The sequence below is a fragment of the Cricetulus griseus genome, chromosome 2 (assembly GCF_003668045.3).
Source record: "Cricetulus griseus strain 17A/GY chromosome 2, alternate assembly CriGri-PICRH-1.0, whole genome shotgun sequence".
Lineage (NCBI taxonomy): Eukaryota > Metazoa > Chordata > Mammalia > Rodentia > Cricetidae > Cricetulus > Cricetulus griseus.
Window position 1 is genome coordinate 298708532 of NC_048595.1, and position 20489 is coordinate 298729020.

General features: G+C 37.9%; 1 protein-coding gene across 11 annotated transcripts in view; it reads left to right on the plus strand.

Moving 5' to 3' along the window:
• Positions 1 to 20489, plus strand: part of LOC100752273 (cotranscriptional regulator FAM172A) — a 384532-nt gene that overhangs the window by 25363 nt on the left and 338680 nt on the right. For 7 of the 11 annotated variants that reach the window (XM_027401810.2, XM_027401807.2, XM_027401804.2 and 4 more), the window contains 2 exons: positions 3419 to 3540; positions 20102 to 20203. In XM_027401810.2, coding sequence (XP_027257611.1) covers positions 3435 to 3540; positions 20102 to 20203 — 208 coding nt within the window. In that variant the 5' untranslated portion in view covers positions 3419 to 3434. Of the gene's footprint in view, positions 1 to 3418; positions 3541 to 7848; positions 8120 to 20101; positions 20204 to 20489 lie in introns of those variants that run through there. The other 4 variants (XM_027401808.2, XM_035440472.1, XM_035440474.1 and 1 more) reach the window with 3 other exon arrangements.

A 20489-nucleotide genomic window follows, 5' to 3' on the forward strand; every position in this document is an offset into this window, starting at 1 on the left:
TAATAATCCTCCTTTGTTAGTCTCCTAAGTCCTAGGACTACATATGCACCACCCCACTCAGTTTTGTTTCTGATTTTATATGAATTACTAGTGTTTCTAAAGGGATTTATGTTTTGTAAAATAATTCTATGTACATTCTTTCATGCTAGTACACTAGCCAGTAGATAGTAGAACAGAGATTCCAAACCTAGATTTCTCACTCGAATCTAATACATCACCATACAAGGAGAGTAAGGATTTACTTTAGATGAGTTGAATTAGTTGTTCATAATCTGACATAAACTTTTAACTGGTCACAATTGCATTCCTTGTAGAAACGGTGTGTTCTGTGTCTGTTCCAGACTGTTGCCTTCATTGTTCAGTCTCTCCCTCAGTGCCCATATGAATTTCCATACATGTTCACATACACACACCAGAACATACACACTTTCTCATTATAGCTTTGGAATTAGATGCTGCCTAGCATTAGTTTGAGCCATCCTCTACTAAGTGTCACATTATTTTTCAACTGTAATTTCTCTAGGTCTTTAGTTCTTAATAAACTGCTAGTACTAGTTTGCTTAGTGAACCCATTTGCAAATCTGCTGTCTTGAGCTCAGTTTCCAGAGCCTGATGTACTGAGTATAGATTCTTTGTTGCCAGGATCAATTCAGACCAGTCTTAGTGTTTTGAGAGCATGAACTCAATTTTACTTGTTCTAGACCATATTTTGTATGTTGATCTGTGTATTCAGGATATGAAGGAAGTATCACCATATCTAATTTGTATTTAATACCTGCTTAAGACCAAACAAATGTGGAAAAAGGCTCTTCAGTATCTCTGTGTACATTTTATATGTGCTTATAACATATTTTGAGCAAACAGGGCAAATAAATGTTCTACTGTTTTGTGTTTTGAAATGCTGACTAGATACAGATTACACATGGCAAGTTGCTTATAGCTTTATTCTGTGCTGTGGATTCTCTGTTGGAATCATAGAAAGGAAGAAGATATGATAATTGCTTTGTGTAGTTCACAAAATGAAAGTGCAAAGTGAGATGTTTTGAATTTACTTTGTACTGTAACCATTTCTAGGAACCCACATTTACACAACAATGGTTATCATCCAGTATACAACATGTCAACTGCGTCCCAGTTCACATCAGTGAAAACCTTCCATTACTCTATTCCCTATAACCTAACCCCCACCAGTTAATGCCAAATAAGCTGTGTCGAGTGCACATATTAATACATATCAAATGTACCAAATGCCTTGCTGGCTGCACTTTTAGTAACGTTTATCTGTGGTCATGCAGGTTATAACCCTGAATTTCTATTAGGAAAACTAAATTGAGAATTTATTATGCTCCTGATTAAGCTTTTCCAGCTGTGCTACAGCTATAGAAAATAACTTAGGAGGGTCCAGTCTAAAATAGGACACAAGAGTGACACACAAATTGCCTTTACTTCATGCTTGCTTGCTTTGTGTGCTACCGTAAGGATTAGGGTTACATGTAGAAGTTAATAACCAACCCTGTGGTTTATATGTCATCATCAAAATACAGCATACTCTGTGAATTTTAGGTTGTTTCATATCAAATAGAGAATAGGGATTCTTTAAACTGTGAGTTTAGCCTGGAGAGATGGCTTAGTGTTAAGAGCACTTGCTGCTGTTACCAAGGACTTGGAACTCCAGACTCACAGGATCTGATTCCTCTTCTGACCTTCCCAGACTCTTGGCTGTATATGTTGCACACACCTACACTCAGGTACACACACATAAAGTAAACAACTGTATTTTAAAAATGTGAATCTTAAATGTGATCTTTGCATTAAAGCATATTCTTTATTAATACAGATACAGTGGAATAATTATATAATTGTTCTTTTCAGGAATCAGATAATTTGAGGCTAAAGAAAAATGACTTAGTGGTTGTGCTGGCTAATTTGACATCAGCTTGACACAAGCTAGGGTCATCTGAGAGGAGGGAACACAACTGAGAAATAAGATCTGGCTGGAGACAAGCCTGTAGGGCATCTTAATTAGTGAGTGATGGGGGAATGTGTCTTAGTTACTGTTCTATTCCTGTGAAGAGACACTATGACCAAGGCAACATTTAAAAGAAAGAATTTAATTAGGGGCTTGCTTACAGTTTTAGAGGGTTAGTCCATGATCATCATGGCAGGAAGCAGACAGACATGGCACTGGAGCAGTAGCTGAGAGTTTTACATCCTGATCTGCTGTCAGAAGGAGAGAGAGAGGGAGTGAGGAAGAGTGAGAGAAGGAAAAAGGGAGAAGGAGGGACTGGGTTTGGCTTGGGATTTTGAAACTTCAAAGCCCACTCCAATAACACGCCTTCTCCAACAAGCCCATGCCTCCTAATCCTTTCCCAATAGTTTCACTAAATGGGTACCAAGCATTCAAGCATTTGTGTTATCAGTGTAGGTTTTTCTTCTTCTTGTTCACTCTCAGTTTTTGAGGTGGAGTCTTGCTTTGTAGCACAGGTTAGCCTCAAACTTGTAATCCACCTTTCTCAGTGTAATTGCTAGGATTATGGACACACACTACCATGCCTTGCTTTGATGTAATTTTTATTATGTGTGCCCTAAATAGTAGTAGTTCCATTGTATGTGTTGCAGCTTTTTCTTTCAAACTTTAGGATTATTTGTTTTCATTCTTGCTTATCGGTGGCCTGTGAAAAGCCAGTTATAGTTTTAATGCCTTTGGTTGGGGGAGAAGAATTAGACTTTAATAAATCATAATTTTATAGTATGCTATTTACTAGAGTGCCATTATAGAACATAGCTTTAAGGCAGTGAAGTAAGCATAGTTTCTTTTTAAAAGCTTCTGGTTGTTTCCCTTAAAGTTGTATTTTTAATTAAATTTTAGGCCACATAGTTACTTTATATATTTATGTATTTTTTCCTTAATAACTATCTGCATGTTAGATGAGAACACTCTGACCTTCTAAATTGCACATGCTTACAGTTTACATTAAATTTCACACTTGCAAAATTATCTGAAGATTTAAAATATGAGATGATCATAACTGAGGAAAAAGGATTATGCAGTCTAGGCTAGCCTGGGCTACACAGACAAAGTGTGTCTCAAACATACACACAGGCACACGCACCAACAAATACCATTAGTTAATAAGGATCTAACTATAGTCCAGCAAGCTTACAGGTTATCTGTAGGTTTAAGATTTTGTCCTTAGTGATAGTCGTGTTATAACAACAGCTATTAGCTGAGTCAGACGACACATAAATACTTTCATTTGAAGCAGGCAAATAATAAATTTTGAGTTATGGGCATCCACAAAGTAGAGTGGATAATAAAGGTGTGAAGTTATTCTTTTTCTCTTGTAGGTGCTAGGAAACTTTCATGGAACAGGTAGGGTTTGGGTAGACTTTAATTTATGGTTTTCATTCATTCTAGACTATTCTGAAGATTGATGTCTATTTCCTTGAGCTCTTTAATTTTCTTGCCAATTTGGATAAGCACGGCACAAATCCAGCAGGGAGGTCCAGATGAAAAAGAAAAGACTACAGCATTGAAAGGTACATACTTAAATTACCTCTTCAGGGAAATTTTACCATGCACAGTAAAAGGGTAGAAATATTTAGGTACTCTTTGTTCATTTCAGTTGTAAAATAAGAATGTCAGTGCCTAAGCTATTTGCAACTGTTTATATTGCTCACAGCAACCATTCCAATGCCTGAAATGAAGCATAGACTCAAGAGTTCCCAGAGAGAAGGCTTCTCAATGCTCTTCCTGCTCGAGATCATTACTTAATGACAAAACAAACACTTTCAAGACTTTTCAATCAAGATCAGTATCTTTACCATATTTTGCTGAGTGGACTGTCACATATTCTGGCCTTCTTGTCTTCTGCCATTGTGTTAACTTAGACTGGGGATATTTTGTGTAAGCCATTTCATATTAATACCTCAGAAGGAATTTATCTTAATGTGGTGGAATTCTGAGTTCTAGATGTTTCGTGTTTCTTTTCTGCTATCTAATATAATTTTATCTCTAGAGGAAATTTATTACCCATATTTTAACTGGGCAATAAAACACATCAATAATTTGCATTTCTCCTGTTATACATAAAATTTGAAATGTCTTCCACAGCCTGTGTTGCTGTTTTGAAGACTCTGGAGCTTTTAGGAGGCAGGCTCTTCTGTGGAAGTAGATCACCAAGGATGGTCTTAAGGACTGTTCTAACTCCGGGATATGGCATACTCTCTTAGCTCCCTGTTCCGCTGCTGTGTGGATAGCCCTCTCTCATTGTGGACTGGCCATTCCTTTGTGCCTTCCCCATTGTGATGGGCTGACATTTATGAGAGTGTGAGCTGAAACACACCTTTCTTCCTGAGGTTTCTGTCATGCATTATGGTCATAGCAATGTGTGCAACTATCTTGGCCTATCTTTTACAAAGTCATTTTCAGGCAGATGTGGAACAAAGCAGCATGTTTTCTAGCTCACTTTATATCATCCTGATCTTTCCTTTAGAGGTGATGTTCAAGGGAATAGTGGAACTAGTGCTTACCTTCAGAAAACAAAATGACCAAGGTGATTCTTGGCTTTGAGTTTTCAGAGAGTCTTCTCACAGCTAGAAAGTGGTTGATGGCTTGGATTAGGTTTGTAACAAGGGGTTAATAAACAATTACTACAGTGATGTTAAGAGATAACATAGTTTGATGACATCTTCAGAGAAAATCATTCATGTAGAAATAGTATTTACTGTTTTAGTCCTAATTGAGATCACCTAGAATAACAGTGGGGCGAGAAAAGAGAGGTCTAAGGACTTACTCTGGGCAGCTTAATGTTTAGAATCACACAGAACAGGAGCAACTAGTGACAGGGACTAGAAGACCTTCTCTAGATGGTTATGCTGGACTTCCATCTAAATAGATTGTGTTTCCATCTTCCTTGATGTAAACATTTGATTTCCAAAGTGTGGCTCTAATTTATAATCTCACAGACAGTATATGAGCACAGGCTGACTTGAGGGGAATTTTGAAAACAGTATCATGATGTTAAAGGAATAGAGGTAGACCCCAGAAATAGAACTATCTGGATTTTAATTCAGATTTTCCCTTTTGCCCAATGTAAGTTTCTCAACTACTGGTTTTTGTTTTTTTTTTTGTTTTTGTTTGTTTTGTTTTCTTTTTTGAGACAGGGTTTCTCTGTGTAGCTTTGGAGCCTTTCCTGGAACTTGCTTTGTAGACCAGGCTGGCCTCAAACTCACATAGATCCCTCTGCCTCTGCCTCCCAAGTGCGTGTGCCACCAATGCCTGGTTTTTCAACTACTCTTATCTTTCTCTTAACAATAGGAATAATAATGCTAATTATATGTAGGATTGTGTAGAGTGATGATGGCTTCATACTGGTGATACAGTTGACCTTAGGACAACATGGTTTTGAAACTTCATTGCCCTATTTATATGGCAGGTTTCTGGTCTTTATTTTGTTATTTGAGTCAATTTGAAAATCTTTTCAGAGATTATATATGATAGAAACATAATTTTTTTGAAAAGTTAGATATATCATAATTGCATAGAATGTGTTTTGATAATAGTCTACTTTATCATTTATTTCCATAAAATATATCCAAATAAAATGTTAAAATGTACTTATTCACATAAGTACAGGGTATACATGTACCAGTTTTTATCAAGAAAAATGTAAACAAATACAGACATGAAATGTTAAATTATGTCATAAAATTAACTATTGTACACACTATACTACCACAGAAATTTGTTTCTACCTTATTGTTAACCATTGTGATGAATTCAAGTGTTTCAAGTGTCTACTTTCAATGTCCTGTGACTTAACTCATCTCTGCAGTCTGTTGGGTTTCAGTATAGTTTATAAGTTTTAGTCATGATTCTCAGTGTTTCCTGAATGCTTTTCAGTGCAGATAATACATAGAACATGTGTAATATAGGTCACCACCATGGACAGTGGCTCAGGGAGTAGTAGTCCAGGTAGGCTAGCCTCCACATTGCCTGCATTTGGAACATGAAGGTCATATAAAGAAGGTTTGTGGAATATCAAAATGGTTCAATGTGAGAAACCCACATGCTTTAATAGAAAAGAGTGGCATCAAAAAGATGTATTTCTGCATCATATTGTTATAAAGAATAATGTCAGGGAGTACCTGCACAATGTAGGATATAGAGAGGTTGTGATGTTATCAAAGAAAATAAGAGTATAAAAGCCACAAATGATACATGCACTGATGGAGTTCCAGCGCAGGGCAGTTTGATAAGTAGGAGACTGTAACAATTATAGATATGTTATGCTGTCTACCATATAGGAGCCATCTATAGAATTGTCAGAGTGGGAGAACTGGGAAAAGAAAGGGATCCAAGAATGCCCTGGAGGCTCATTTCCAATGATGTTTGCTCTATTTCAGGGTCCCAACTTGTTAAAGTCATGGTCAGTCACCTCAGTATGAATATCTTCACAGCTTCACTTTAAGTCACGTTCTTTTGTGTATGTAATGTATATATGTGCATGTAGATATGTGCATATATGGAGGCCAAAGGCTGGTGTTGAATATTTTCTACAGTTACTCTACACCTTATTTATTTATTTATTTATTTATTTATTTATTTATTTATTTATTTATTGTGACAAGGTTCTTCACTGAACTCGGAACTTTTTGATTTAGCTAGACTGGTGGCAAATGAAACTGAGCTGATGTCTCTGTCACCCAGTTCTGTAGTCACAGACACATACATGTCTGTATACCTACTTCTTAATTTTGATGATGAAAATCTGAACTTGGGTCCTCCTGCTGCTACAATAAGTGATTTAACAAGGGAACCATCTGTCTAGACCTGTTTTTCTGGAATTTTGTTTTAAATAGAAAACACTAAAACACAATGCAGTTAGCCAGTCCATCTTTTTAGACTTTGTCTCCTCAGGCTGAGCAGGGTAGGGCAAAGTGAAGGCTTGCTGCCCTGCCATCAAGTCTTGTAACAAGAAATGAATAAGATTCTAGCAATAAGAAACGAACAGGATTTGTGTTGAAGACTATAGGTGCTTGCTTTTTGTGCAGTGACTCTGTAATTAAAATGTCTATCATCTGTCTAGCATGGAGTTTTTATTATTTTGACTCAGAGATGTCTCCTTTTGGTGATGATGATGGTAATTTTTTATTACTGTGTTTTAATCCTGGTTTATTATCAACATCTTTAAAATTTTCAAATTAGTTCCTATCTGGGCAGGTTGATATATTTTTTAAGAACTTTTTTTCTTTTTTAAGATAGAATCTCAGTCAGGTTGTCCTTAAACTTGCTATGTAGCCATTGGATATCCCTGATACTATACATGATCTTATATAAAAGGCTGAGAACCAATTGATCACTCATGATTACTACCTCTACTTCCCAAGTGCTAGTATTTCAGGTGGTGTGTATCACCATGCCTAGTTATGGTGGGTATTGTTTTATTTATAGGTGGTGTGTACCACCATGCCCAGTTATGGGGTCTTGTTTTATTTTTAGGTGGTGTGTACCATGGTGCCCAGTTTAGTGGGTATTGTTTTAGTGTGTGTGTGTGTGTGTGTGTGTGTGTGTGTGTGTGTGTGTGTGTGTGTGTTGAGACAGGTCCTACTATGTTGCCCAGGGTTGGTTTGAACTTGTTGTGTAGTCCAAGATATCCTAGAACTTACAGTGATCCTCCTGTCTCAGCCTGTTGAGTGCTGGAGTTAGAGGTTTGTACCATAACCCCTGAGTAAGAACTTCCTTTTTAGGTAGTAAGGAAATTTTACAATATGTTATCTGTGTTATCACTTGGCTGATCTCTCCCAGTAATATGTCCAGTACACATTCTTTCACCTTGCACCTAGGACTCAGGGATCATTGCAGAAGCAGAGGCAGAAAGACTGTAAGGGCTACAGGGAATTTGCTGTCAGAGAAGCTACATCATGGAAGATCAGCAAAACAGCTGCCTAAAAAGACCCCAAAAAGGACACCAAGGGACATGATGACGTGGAAGGATAAAAGCTCCTGGGCTCTCAGCCCTAGACAAGAGCTATGACAACTGGACAACACCAGGAGTGGGAGAAACCATCTTCTCCAGAGAAGCGCTCCCTACTCCCCACCCCCATGGGTTATCCAGTAAGCCTTTTTCATGTGAGGCTGCATATCATGGATCTGAGTCATGCAGATTTTGCTAGTTTGGGTTTGCAATATTGTCCCAAGCACATGCATCAAAGGCTTGGTTTCCAGCATTATTACACTATTAGAATATGGAAACATTAATAAGAGGAAAGTTTTAGTCATTGTGCCATGTGTCCAGAAGGAGATAGCAAGACTCAGGTCTCCTCTTTGCTTCCTGCCAACCATGAGGAAGCAGCTTCTGCTTAAGGCTTTTGCTATAGTGTACCCTGGTCCCCAGTCACTGCCAACACTGCCAACTGAAACATTCAAATTGTAATCTAAAATAACCTTTTTCTCCTGTAAGTTATTTCAGATATTTTGTAATAGTATCGTAAACCTAACTACTATAGCATCTTGCCCTGTGTCTATGTGATCTGACCTGTTAGCTGTTGCTATTCTTCATGAATAGAAAACCCTAGTTAGTCACCAGTCTGCAGTGGATAAGAAGCATTCTAGACCTAAATTTTGACCTAAAATTTTGACCTAGCATTTTGACCTAAATCTGAAGATCTGGCTTCAGGAATTATACTGAATGATATTCAGATGTTAAGCCAGCCTTGCATTCCTGTAATAAGCTCTGCCTGGGCCTGCCTTATTATCCTTTCACACACTGCAGTTTCTGTTCTTAATTTATTGATGACTTTTGTAACTTCATAAAGTTGGCACTGCTTTTGATGTGATAATACCAACTTCTTAAAATGGACTGGGAAGTGTTTTCTGTCTGTTCTTTGTGGAAATAGTATGACTTCTTTGCTTTTTAAACTGTCAGGTGTTTTGGTCTATTTTTTGTGGAGTGTTTTGAAGTTTTAATATGTTTATTGAGTAGATATAGAACTATTTGTCATATTTTAGGTTGGTTTTGTCAGACTGGATTGTTTAATAAGGAAATTTTCCATTTTTACCACAGTTGTTGAATTTATTGGCATAACATTCCTAGCATATGTCCCTTGCTTTTTCCTGATGCTGTGCTTAGTGGTTTATCACTGTATTTATAAAGCTATGATCTGTTTTTGCAAGCCTTAGGTTTTAACCAAATTTTCTTTTTCTTCTTTTTTTTTCATGTTTCTGGGATTATTATTTCACACTTCTTCAAATGCTTATGTAATGTCTTAATTACTTTTCTATTTATTGCGAAGACACTGTAACCAAGACAACTTATAGAATGAAACATTTAATTTGGAAATCATGGTTCCAGAGAGTTTGTGTGCATGACCATCGTTGCAGGGAGCAGGCAGTGGACAGCCAGAAGTGGCAGCAGGGAGCCAGGGAGTGGACAACAGGGAGCTGAGGGCAGGCAGTGGGCAGCAGGGAGCAGGGTGCAGGCAGTGGGCAGCAGGGAGCAGGAAGTGGTCAGGTTCTGGAGCGTGGGAACTTAGAGCCTTGTCTGAAGGAGGCATATCAGATTAACTGGGACTCGTTTTGGACTGGTTTTGAAACCTCCAAGCTCACCCACAGGTGACTGGCCTCCTCCGACAAGGCCACACCTCCTAATTCTTCCCAGAAAGCTCCACCAGTTGGGGACCAAATATTCAAACATGCTAGCCTATGAGGGCCATTCTCATTCACACTACCAAATTCTACTCCTGCATCCCCATGGGTCTATAGCACTATTATAATGAAACATGTATTTAGTTCAACTTCAAAAGTTCCCATAGTCCTTCACGCTTAATACAGTTTTAAAGTCCAATGTCTCTTCTGAGACTTAAGGTAGTATCTTAATTATAACCTCATATAAAATCAAAAAGCAAATTACATTTATCCAACATACAATGGCATAGAATATAGATTACCATTCCCCAAAGAGGGATACACTGAGAAAATGCTGGACCAAAACAAGATCAAAACCCAGCAGGCAGACTCCAACTCCTGCAACTTCATGTCTCATATCAAGGGGCCTAGATGGCTATGTCCTTCCAGCTTTTCTGAGTTCTCTCTCTTGGACTAGTTCCACACCTTGTATGAGGATCTCCCAGGCACATATCCCCAGCTTCCGTATCTCCAACAACCTGGGATCTTCAACATCATACAGGCTCAATGTTGACAGCTTCACACCATGACCTTTCAGAGCCTACATACATGGACTCCCCTGCCTTAAGCCTGGCCTCAGTATCTCCCCTTAACTGCAGGGGAATATTCCACAACCCTTTATTCTTGTATCCCTCTTAACACTAAAGCCACATGGTCATTGTTGTGAAGTATGGATTCACGCCTGGCCCTCTCCTTGAATCACACTTGCCTAAACTTTTCCTTGTACATGCTTTTTCTCCTATTTGTTTGGAGAAATGGCTGAGCCAAGGGATACTTTATCCCACCCCATTGTGAATGCAGTTGCTGTTGAGAAGTAGAAAGTTAGTTAGGCCTTTTCCATTCATAAATTGCAGGGTTAGCTGGGTAGGATTGTGCCCCTACGGCACCACTCCCTTCATTCATTCCTCTCTTACATCCTTCAGCACAGGCCTAGGTTCCAACATTAAATTTCCTGGAGCTCTTTCATTCTTTATATTTTATAATTCTTGATGTCCTGCTTGCTCTTTTTCATTGTAGACCTGATAAGATCAGTTACTAATAACTTTACAATAGAGTCCATATTTGGCTGTGTCTTAGTTAGGGTTACTATTACTATGAAGATACACTATGACCACAGCAACTCTTATAAAGGAAAGCATTTAATTGGAGCTAGCTTAGAGGTTCAGAGGTTTAGTCCATTATTGTCATAGTGGGAAGCATGGCAGCACACAGGCAGACATGGTGCCATGGAAGGAGCCAAGTGTTTGTTCTACATTTGGATCGGCAGACAGCAGGAAGAGAGAGAGCCATTGATCCTGGCTTGAGCTTTTGAAACCTCAAAGCCAACCACCCCTAGTGGCATACTTCCTCAAATAAGGCCATACCTACTCCAACATCCTAATCCTTTCAAATAATGTCATTCCCCATGAGCCTGTGGGGGCATTTTCATTCATTCACACTACCACAGGCTATTTGAAAATCCCCTCTGTTAACAGAATCAGGCCACAGGTAGATCATAGGAAAAGGACAAAAAGCAGCCACATTTTTTTTTTTTTTTGCCAAAATTTCCTAAGAATATGTCTAACCCAGTTTCTAATACTGTTCCCCTGTGGCACCTCCTGAGTTGGGCTTCCATAGCTCACATTGCTCTCAGCACTATTGTCTTCCAAAGTCCTGCTAGAATGGCCCCTTAATCCCAGTTTAAGATGTTCAACCATTTTCCTAGTTGAAAGTCCCAAAGGCTTCCGCAGTCACCAAAAATAAACCCAGCATAGTCAGGGTCTGTCACAGTAATAGCCCACTTCTTGATACCAATTTCTGTCTTAATTACCTACCTTTCTTTTTGAAACCACTAAAATTTTTGAGATTATAATTATATAATTATAATTATTTACATTACTCCCTTCCCTCAAAACCCTGACATATCCTTCTCCCTGCTGTTTTTCAGATTTATGGCCTCCTTTTTTTTTTTTTTTTACTACTATTGAATACATACACATACACATACACATACACATACACATACACATACACATACACATACACATATACATACACATATACATATGATACAGATGCAGATACAGATACAGATACAGCTCTCAGTCAGCCATGAATAACTGAATAGCCAATGCGGTGTGATGTGGTGTGGTGCCGAGCTATGTCTGTTGAAGGTTTGGTATCGTCAGGGCATTTGCAACTTAGGATGTTTTCAACTTGTAGTCAGTTTATTGGGATACACTTAATTGTAGGTTAAAATGCATATTTATAAAGATTTAATTCCATTTTCCCTGTGAACACTGCTCGTGCTGAATTCCATAAATTCTAGGTCAGTGCTCTGCTGCTGAGTATAGGACAGTCTCATGAATCCTACAAGTTTTGATGTATTGTTTTTCATTTTCATTCTGTTAGTACTTTGTCAAAATTTGTCCAATTTACTTTTTTTAACTCAGAAGTTGCTTTAAAAATGTCATTTATGTTTAGTAACTGAATTTGGTTTTGTATTAGTTTTCTAGAGGAACAGAAGTGATGGAATGAATCTATATGTAATCTGTCTGTCCGTCCATCTGTTGGGGGTTTATTAGAATGACTTACTGGCTATGATCCAACTAGTTTAACAGTGACTGTCTACCAACAGAAAATCTCAGAATCCAGTAGTAGTTCAGTCCACAAAGCTGGAGATCTCAGCTGGTCTTCAGCATATTCCAGAATCCCAAAGAAGTAGGCTTTAATGCCAGTGAAGGAATGAATTTGCAAGTGAGAGCAAGCACAAGCAGTCAAAGCAAAATCTTCCTTCTTCCATGTTCGTATTATAGGTGGACCAGAAGGTGTGGCCCAAATTAAAGGTGGATCTTCCCACCTCAAAGGATCTGGATTAAAGGGGGGGGTCTTTCCACTTCTTTAATTAAAAAAATCCACTTTCTGATTTCTTCTTCAATTTCTTTCTTCACAGACTTAAAGTTCTTATCATACAGGTCTTTCACTTGTTTGGTTAGAGTTACCCTAAGATATTTTATGTTACTCTGGCTGCTGTAAAGGGTGGTTTCACTCTTTTCTTTTCCAGCCTATTTATCATTTGTGTATAGAAGGACTACGATTTTTTTCGAGTTAATCTTGTATCCCACCACATTGGTGAAGTTGTTTATTAGCTCTAAGAGTTCCCTGGTTGAATTTTTGGGCAAAGTTTGACTTCTTCCTTTGCAGCATGTATCCCCTTGATCTCCTTTTGTTGTCTTATTGTTCCAGTTAAATGTTTGAGTACTATATTGAGTAGATATTGAGAGAGTAGACAGCTCTGTCTTGTTCCTGATTTTAGTGGAATTATTTTAAGACATCAAAAAGTGGAAAGATCTCCCCTGCTCTTGGATAGGTAGGATCATCATAGTAAAAATGGCAATCTTACCAAAAGCAATCTACAGATTCAATGTAATCCCCATCAAAATCTTCCACAGTTCTTCACAGAGCCAGAAAGAACAATATTCAAACAATATTCAACTTCATAGGGAAAAACAAAAAAAATCCTATACAATAAAGGAACCTCTGGAGGCATCACCATTTCTGACTTCAAGCTATACTATAAAGCTATAGAAATAAAAAGCTTGGTATTGGCATAAAAATAGACATGTAGATTAATGGAATGTAATTGAAGACCCTAACATTAATCCACACACCTATGAACACCTGATTTTTGACAAAGACACCAAAATTTAAAAAGGATAAAAGAAAGCTTCTTCAACAAATGGTGCTGACAGAACTGGATATCAATATATAGAATGCAAATAAGTTCATATCTGTTCCCCGTGCATAAAACTCAAGTCCAAGTGGATCAAAGACCCCAATATAAATCCAGGTAGACTAAACCTGATAGAAGAGAAAGCAGGGGTAGCCTTGAACGCATTGACATAGGAGACCACTTCCTAAATATAATACCTGTAGCACAGACACTGAGAGCAACCTTTAATAAATGGGACCTCCTGAATCAGAGAAGCTTCTGTAAGGCAAAGGACACTGGGTAAATAAGGCAAAATGGCAGACTACAGAATGGGAAAAGATCTTCACCAACCTCACATCGGACAGAGGAGTAATCTCCAGAATATATGAAGAATTCAAAAAACTAGACATCAAAATACAAATAACACAATTTAAAAATGGGGTACAAATCTAAACAGAGAATTCCCAACTGAAGAATCTCAAATGGCTAAGGGACACTTAAAGAATTGTTCATCATCCTTAATTATCAGGGAAATGCAAATGAAAACAACTCTGAGATACCGTCTTACATCTTACATCTATCAGAATGGCTAAGATCAAAAACACTGATGGCAGCTATGCTGGAGAGGATGTGGAGTAAGAGGAACACTCCTCCATTGCTGGTGGGAGTGCAAACTTGTACAGCCACTTTAGAAGTCAGTATGGTAGTTTTTACAGAAAATTGGGATCAATCTACCTCAAGACCCAGAAATACCACTCTTGGGCATATACCCAAAGGATGCACATTCATATCACAAGGACACTTGCTCCACTATATTCACAGCAGCATTTTTTGTAATAGTCAGTACCTGGAAACAACCTAGATGTCCCACAACTGAAGAATGGATAAAGAAAATGTGTTACATTTAAACAATGGAGTATTAGTCAGTGGTTAAAAAAAATATGACATCTTGAAATTTGCAGGCAAATCAATAGAACTAGAAAAAAACACCCTGAGTGAGGTAACCCAGACTTAGACAAACTTGGTATGTACTCATTCATAAATGGATATTAGACATAAAGAAAAGGATAACCAGGTTACAATCCACAACCCCTGAGGAGCTAGGTAACGAAGAGGACCCTAAGAGAGACATGCATGGATGCCCCTGGGAAGGTGAAATAGATAAGATCTTAGTAAATTTCGAGTATGGGGATTAGGGGATGGAGGAGGTGAGAACATGAGAGAACATGGTAGTTGAGTTGGGGGTGGAATGGAGGGAGAGAGTAATGAAAGATATCTTAATAGAGGGAGCCCCTATTATGGGGTTAGGGAGAAACCTTGTGAAAGGGAAATTCTCAGGAATCCACAAGGATAACCCCGGCTAAGACTCTAAGCAATAGTGGAGAGGCTATCTTAACTGCCCTTCCCCTATAATCAGATTGATGACAACCTTAAATTCCATCATAGAGCCTTCATCCAGTGGCTGATGGAAGGAGAAGTAGAGATCCACTGCTAAGTACTAGATGGAACTCTTGGAGTCCAACCAAAGAGAGGGAAGAGGAATTATATGAGCAATGGAATCAAGATCATGATGGGGAAACCCACAGAGACAGCTCATAGGAGCTAGTGGGAGCTCACTGACTAGCGAACCTATGTAGGATCTAACTAGGCTCCCTAAATGTGGGTGATAGTTCTATGGCTTGGGCAGTCTGTGGGGCCACTGGCAATGGGACCAGAATTTGTCGTTAGTGCATGATCTGGCATTTTGGAGCCCATTCGCTATGGAGGGATACCTTGCTCAACCTCAATATAGGAGAGAGGGGCTTGGTCCTGCCTCAATTTGATATACCAGACTTTGTTGACTCCCCATGGGAAACCTTACCCTTTCTGAGGAGTGGATGGGGGCTTGGGAAGAGGAAGAGTAGGAGGAGGGAAGGGAAAATGTGGTTGGTATATAAAATGAAAAAAAAAGTTTAAATAAAAAAAATCCTTCACAGGGATTTTAGTCAATTTCAGATGTAGTCCACAGGAGTAGCTTACTGGATGGGTCAGTGAGTAGAGCTGCTTATGCACAGGCCTATTTATCTGGATCCCACAAGGTGGCAGGAGAGAACTACTTGAGTGTTGTCCTCTGACCCCTGTAAGCTGGCCTCTGTTGGTGTCCTCTTATGTGTCCTTACCTTCCATTACCCTTGATTTTTGCTTGTTCTGGCCCTTCCTAACACATTGTCTCCTCCTACTAAGTAATTAAAAATAAAGAAAATACATAACAATTGTTTATTTTTTGTTTGTTTGTTTTTTGACTCAGGGCCTCCCTGTGTAGTCCTGCTGGCTTAGAACTTATTATTGTTAACCAGCTGTCTTTGAACTTACAGAGTCCCCCTGCCTCTGCCTTTGGAGTGTTGGGATTAAAGTAGTGCACTACCATGCCCAGCTCACAACTGGATATTTTTTCAAGAAAGTGTCTTTGTTGAATTTTAGATTATTTTGTGGTTAGCACTTGGTTTGTGTGATTTTGATCCTTTAAAATTCACTGGAACTTATTTATGGCCTGGAATATCAGCTGTGTTTGTGAATGTTTCCTGTGTCCTTTCAAAGGCATTGAGTTGCCCATAGTTCTTTCTCCAGAGATGGATTTCAATGGATTTCCTTTCTTTGGGTTAGCATGCCTATTCATTATATCATTGTCAGGTCTTGTTTTGGAGCCATACTGTTGAGGTATTGTGGACAAAGCTCTTCTGTCATTCTAGGAGACATAATGTCACAGCGGTCTTTCTGGTTCTCTGGTTTTTAGGATCTTTTTACCCCTTTTCCTGGACATTCCCTGAACCTTAGGTAAGGAGTTGTGTTGTAGTTCTCTCTATTAATCCTGGGCTCCACATGATGTGTTGATCTTTGCATTACAGCCAATTGTGGGGTTCTGTAAGGAGCAGCTTCTTTGAGGATGGGCGAGAGCTACACTTTTCTGTGGGTTAGGAGGTTTAGAATTTGCTTGGGAATAATTCTGCTCTAGTAAGGCTGTGGTAATAGGTTCTCTTCTAGGGTCTGTGACTCCAGTAGCCCCAAGTAGTTGGCTAAGTTTCCAGTGACTGCTGAGAGAGGAGAGTTAGTATTTCTCAAGATGAGCCCTTAATTGGCTATCCAATACAAAGTGGTTAGCCTTGAAATCCTGTACACACAAGTCATACTAAGTGGCTCAGCAATATATACATATATATGTACATGAATGAGTGAAACAGGTATGGGGAGTGAGAATTGAGATGGAAAGGCTTAGAGGGAGGGGACATAGGAGTGGTTGGAGGGAGAATAGGGAACGGTACAAGTGATGTAATTATATTGTAATTTTAATTTAATCAAAATAAATAATGAATACTTGAAGCATAAAAAGATGTTAAAGGGCTATTTTTTGGGTTATGTTAATGTAAATTAGGTTGAATTGATATTTAAGTCTTTTATGCCTTTCTCTGTTTTCTGTGCTATTGCTCTATTCATTCGTATGAAGAGGTATTGAAACCTCCAGCTCTAATTATGGATTTTTTTCTAGTTGTTTTAGTTCTTTCTGGTTCTCTTCAGCATTTTTACTTGGTACAGATACATTTGAGATTGCTACACTTTCTGAAGAATTACCCTTCTACACTATGACACACATGTCTCTAATTCTCTTTCGTGTTCGCTTTTTTATCTCCTTGAAGTATACCTTCTAATAGTAATATGATAGCTACTGATTAAATTTTAATTAGTGTTTATATGTTAGTGCTTGTAGTCCCTTTGATTTTAATTTTCTCTGTCTTTATGTGTAGCTATCATATGAATAACTCTGGAGTTTTTGTGAAATTGCTTTTTATTTGGGGTGTTTAGGCCACTTATTTATATTTTTATAATTGCATATTGTCTAGATGCTTGTACTGGTTTGAGCCATTTGTACAGTCTGTTCTTCATTAACTGTGCATATTGTTATTTGTATTGTACTAGTTTGAGCTGTTCGTTCTTCATTCTGCTTGTACTTTTTTCCCTGCTTTCACTTGATTAGTTCCTTTTTCTATTAAAAGAGTTTTAAAGCATACATACACTTTTAAAGCAATTTTAGGATTATAAAAATTAAGGAACACTTTAGTCAAGGTTTTCCAGAGAAGCCAAGTCAGTAGAATTTTATACCCACAGAGCTATGCATCACTTAAGACCAGGAAATTTGTTGTTAAGCAGTTTCATGGTTGTGTGAACATCAAAATGTACATAAACAAATCTATGTGGTATAGCCCATTCCATATGTATTGTTTACGGTATGTACTGTTATATATGGTGTCTGTGTTTGAGGTGATACAATAAAATGATGATTCAATATGTATGTGTACATATATGTCCATATAGGGAGACTGAGATGGGGAGAGAGAAACAGAATGAGAGAGTATAGGGCACTATAGTAGTTTGAAATTCAGGTAAAAGTTGATAGACTCATGAATCTGAGTTCACAAGAAAGCTTTCAATTTATTGGATATAGTTAGCTTGTGCTATTGATCCCAAGTTTCAGAATTAAAAGGATGCATCTACCCAGGCAGTGGTAGCACATGCTTTTAATCCCAGCACTTTAATCCCAGGCAGAGGTAGGCAGATCATTGTGAGATCAAGGCCAGCCTGATGTACAGATTAAGTTTCAGGACAGCCAGAGCTGTTACACAGAGAAACCATGTAATGAAACACCAAAAGAAAAAAGAAAGAGACATGTCTAAAAAATACTTTTATGGTGATGTCTAGAATAGTGTTTGTTCAAACAGCTGGGCATCATAAATTGACACATAAAATTAATTCTCATAAACCGATAATAGAGTTACCATGTATAACATCTCTCAGGGACACGGTTTTCCATATTATTAGTGTCTGGCATCGCTTTTCACATTTGTAAAAATTATGTATCAATAGTCATACATTGTTAGAATTCATTACATTAGAGATGTTTATTTTTTAATTAATTAATTTATTGTTATTTTTTTCTGTAGATGAATTCTTGGGCCTTTTGAATGCTAGGCAAATGTCTTACCATTGTGCTGTATATCTAGCCATAAGGGGTTTTTCACAACTTTTATTGGTTATATTGCAGTCTGGGTTGGCCTTGAACTTATGATCCCCATGCCTCAAACTTCTGAGGCAGTATGCCCAGGTCATTAAATACTTTGTTGTCAAAATATTTTGGTGTTGGAGCAGGGAAAATACAAGATAAGCATGGTGTGCCTCAACAATAAGAAAGGAAGATCTCAAAACTGAGAAGATGAAATTATGTCAAAGTAGCATAGGAGACAGCCAAAAGTATATACTATTTAAGAAACAAAATAAATGTTGTAGTGTTAGATTGTTACTTAGAGTATATAATGAACATCCATAGATCATTTGATAGTAACAAATGCTGGAGTAGTTGTGAAAAGGGAGAAAATGAGGTCTACTTTCATGCAGAAGGATGAGCAGTGATGGGCTCCAGGGCAGAAGGATGAGCAGTGATGGGCTCCAGCGCAGAAGGATGAGCAGTGATGTGTGCCAGTGTTCCTTACTTCAGAAGATAGAATGTGACTCCTTTGCTTTCACCTAAAATTGGTGAGACTCAGTCACTTCTAAAGACAGGCCATGTAAAGGGAAAAACTGACACTGTAGTGGAGAAGCCTCTGCCAAATACCACCTCATCCAGCTGATGAATGGTAGTCCCGTCATTGATGTGCTCCTTGACATGTGTGAGAACTATAGCCATCTCTGTGATGTTCCTTCAGAAATATATGACACTGTAGGATGCAGATAGAATTGATCTTTTAAGAGAAAATATTAGGTAGTTTTGACAAAATATTTGAACAGTTTTTGTGCAGTGTTCTAGGTGGACAGATGAACTGTGGTGAATTAACTTGCTGTCATTAGGGGAAATCAGGCTAAGGGGGAGATAGGCACTCTGTACCATCTTTCAACTTTTCCATCAACATCAAGTTATTCCAGAAACAAAGTTTAAATTTTTTGTTTATTTAAGAACAAGAAGCTTTTTGGCCTTGTTGTTGTTGTTGTTGTTGTTGTTGTTGTTGTTGTTTGTTTTGAGGCAAAGTTTTCATGAGTAGTCTTGGCTGGCTTGGAAATCACTATACAGACTAGGCTAGCTTCCAGCTCCCTGGTGCCTCCCGAGTGCTTGAATTAAAGGCATGCCCCAGTACATCTGCCTGGCTGCCTTTCTTGATTTTTGAAATTCAGTATTGTGAAGAATAGAAACTGTTTTAGTATCAACCAGACATTCTAGTCAACATGTCTCATTTTAATCTTTCTCATAAAATGGATTAATATATAATGATATCAGTTTTGCATTTACAATGAGTTCTATTCACAAACTATAGCTCATTTATATGTAAAATTTAATGGTCTTTGAAATGCCACATTGCTATGTGAAACTTGGAAACTGTAGACTAAGGTTAATGAGGTACAAACAAATAGCTATTCTGAAGGGGGGAAGTTAATCACTTAGATTATTTTGAAAATCCGAGTTGTGATTACTTGGGAGATTATGATTTGGAAAGTTCTTGTGTTGATACTGTTTTAGATCAAAATACAGCATTTCTGGAACTTAAATTTTAATAGTATTATCAGTTAAAACAGCAGATAAAATTAATCTACTAGAATAAAGGAATACTTCAGAGCAATTAAAAGTGCAGTCTTTATTTGTATTCTCTATGAACAATGAATCTGAGTAAGTTTCACATCATTTCCCATCACTTCTTTTCTAGATTTGCTGTCTAGGATCAATTTGGATGAACTCATGAAGAAGGATGAACCACCTTTTGATTTCCCTGATACACTGGAAGGATTTGAATATGCTTTCAATGAAAGTAAGTGCTATACATTATACATGGTGTTTATGGAATCATAGGAAATACATTAGTTATTCACCAATATCTAACTAGAATATTTTGCAGGATTTTTGGGAGATAATGACCTATCTTCGCATAGTGACGTCCTTCACTCCAGTGAAAGAATCAGGGAACACTTTTCTCTAGTTGGCAAGTCACATAAATTAATAGACATAGATTTGACTTAGTTTATACATTTCAACTTTGACCATTCCAACCCAATATCTAACTGGAAACTCCTAATTTAATTATATAGAAAGGCTGT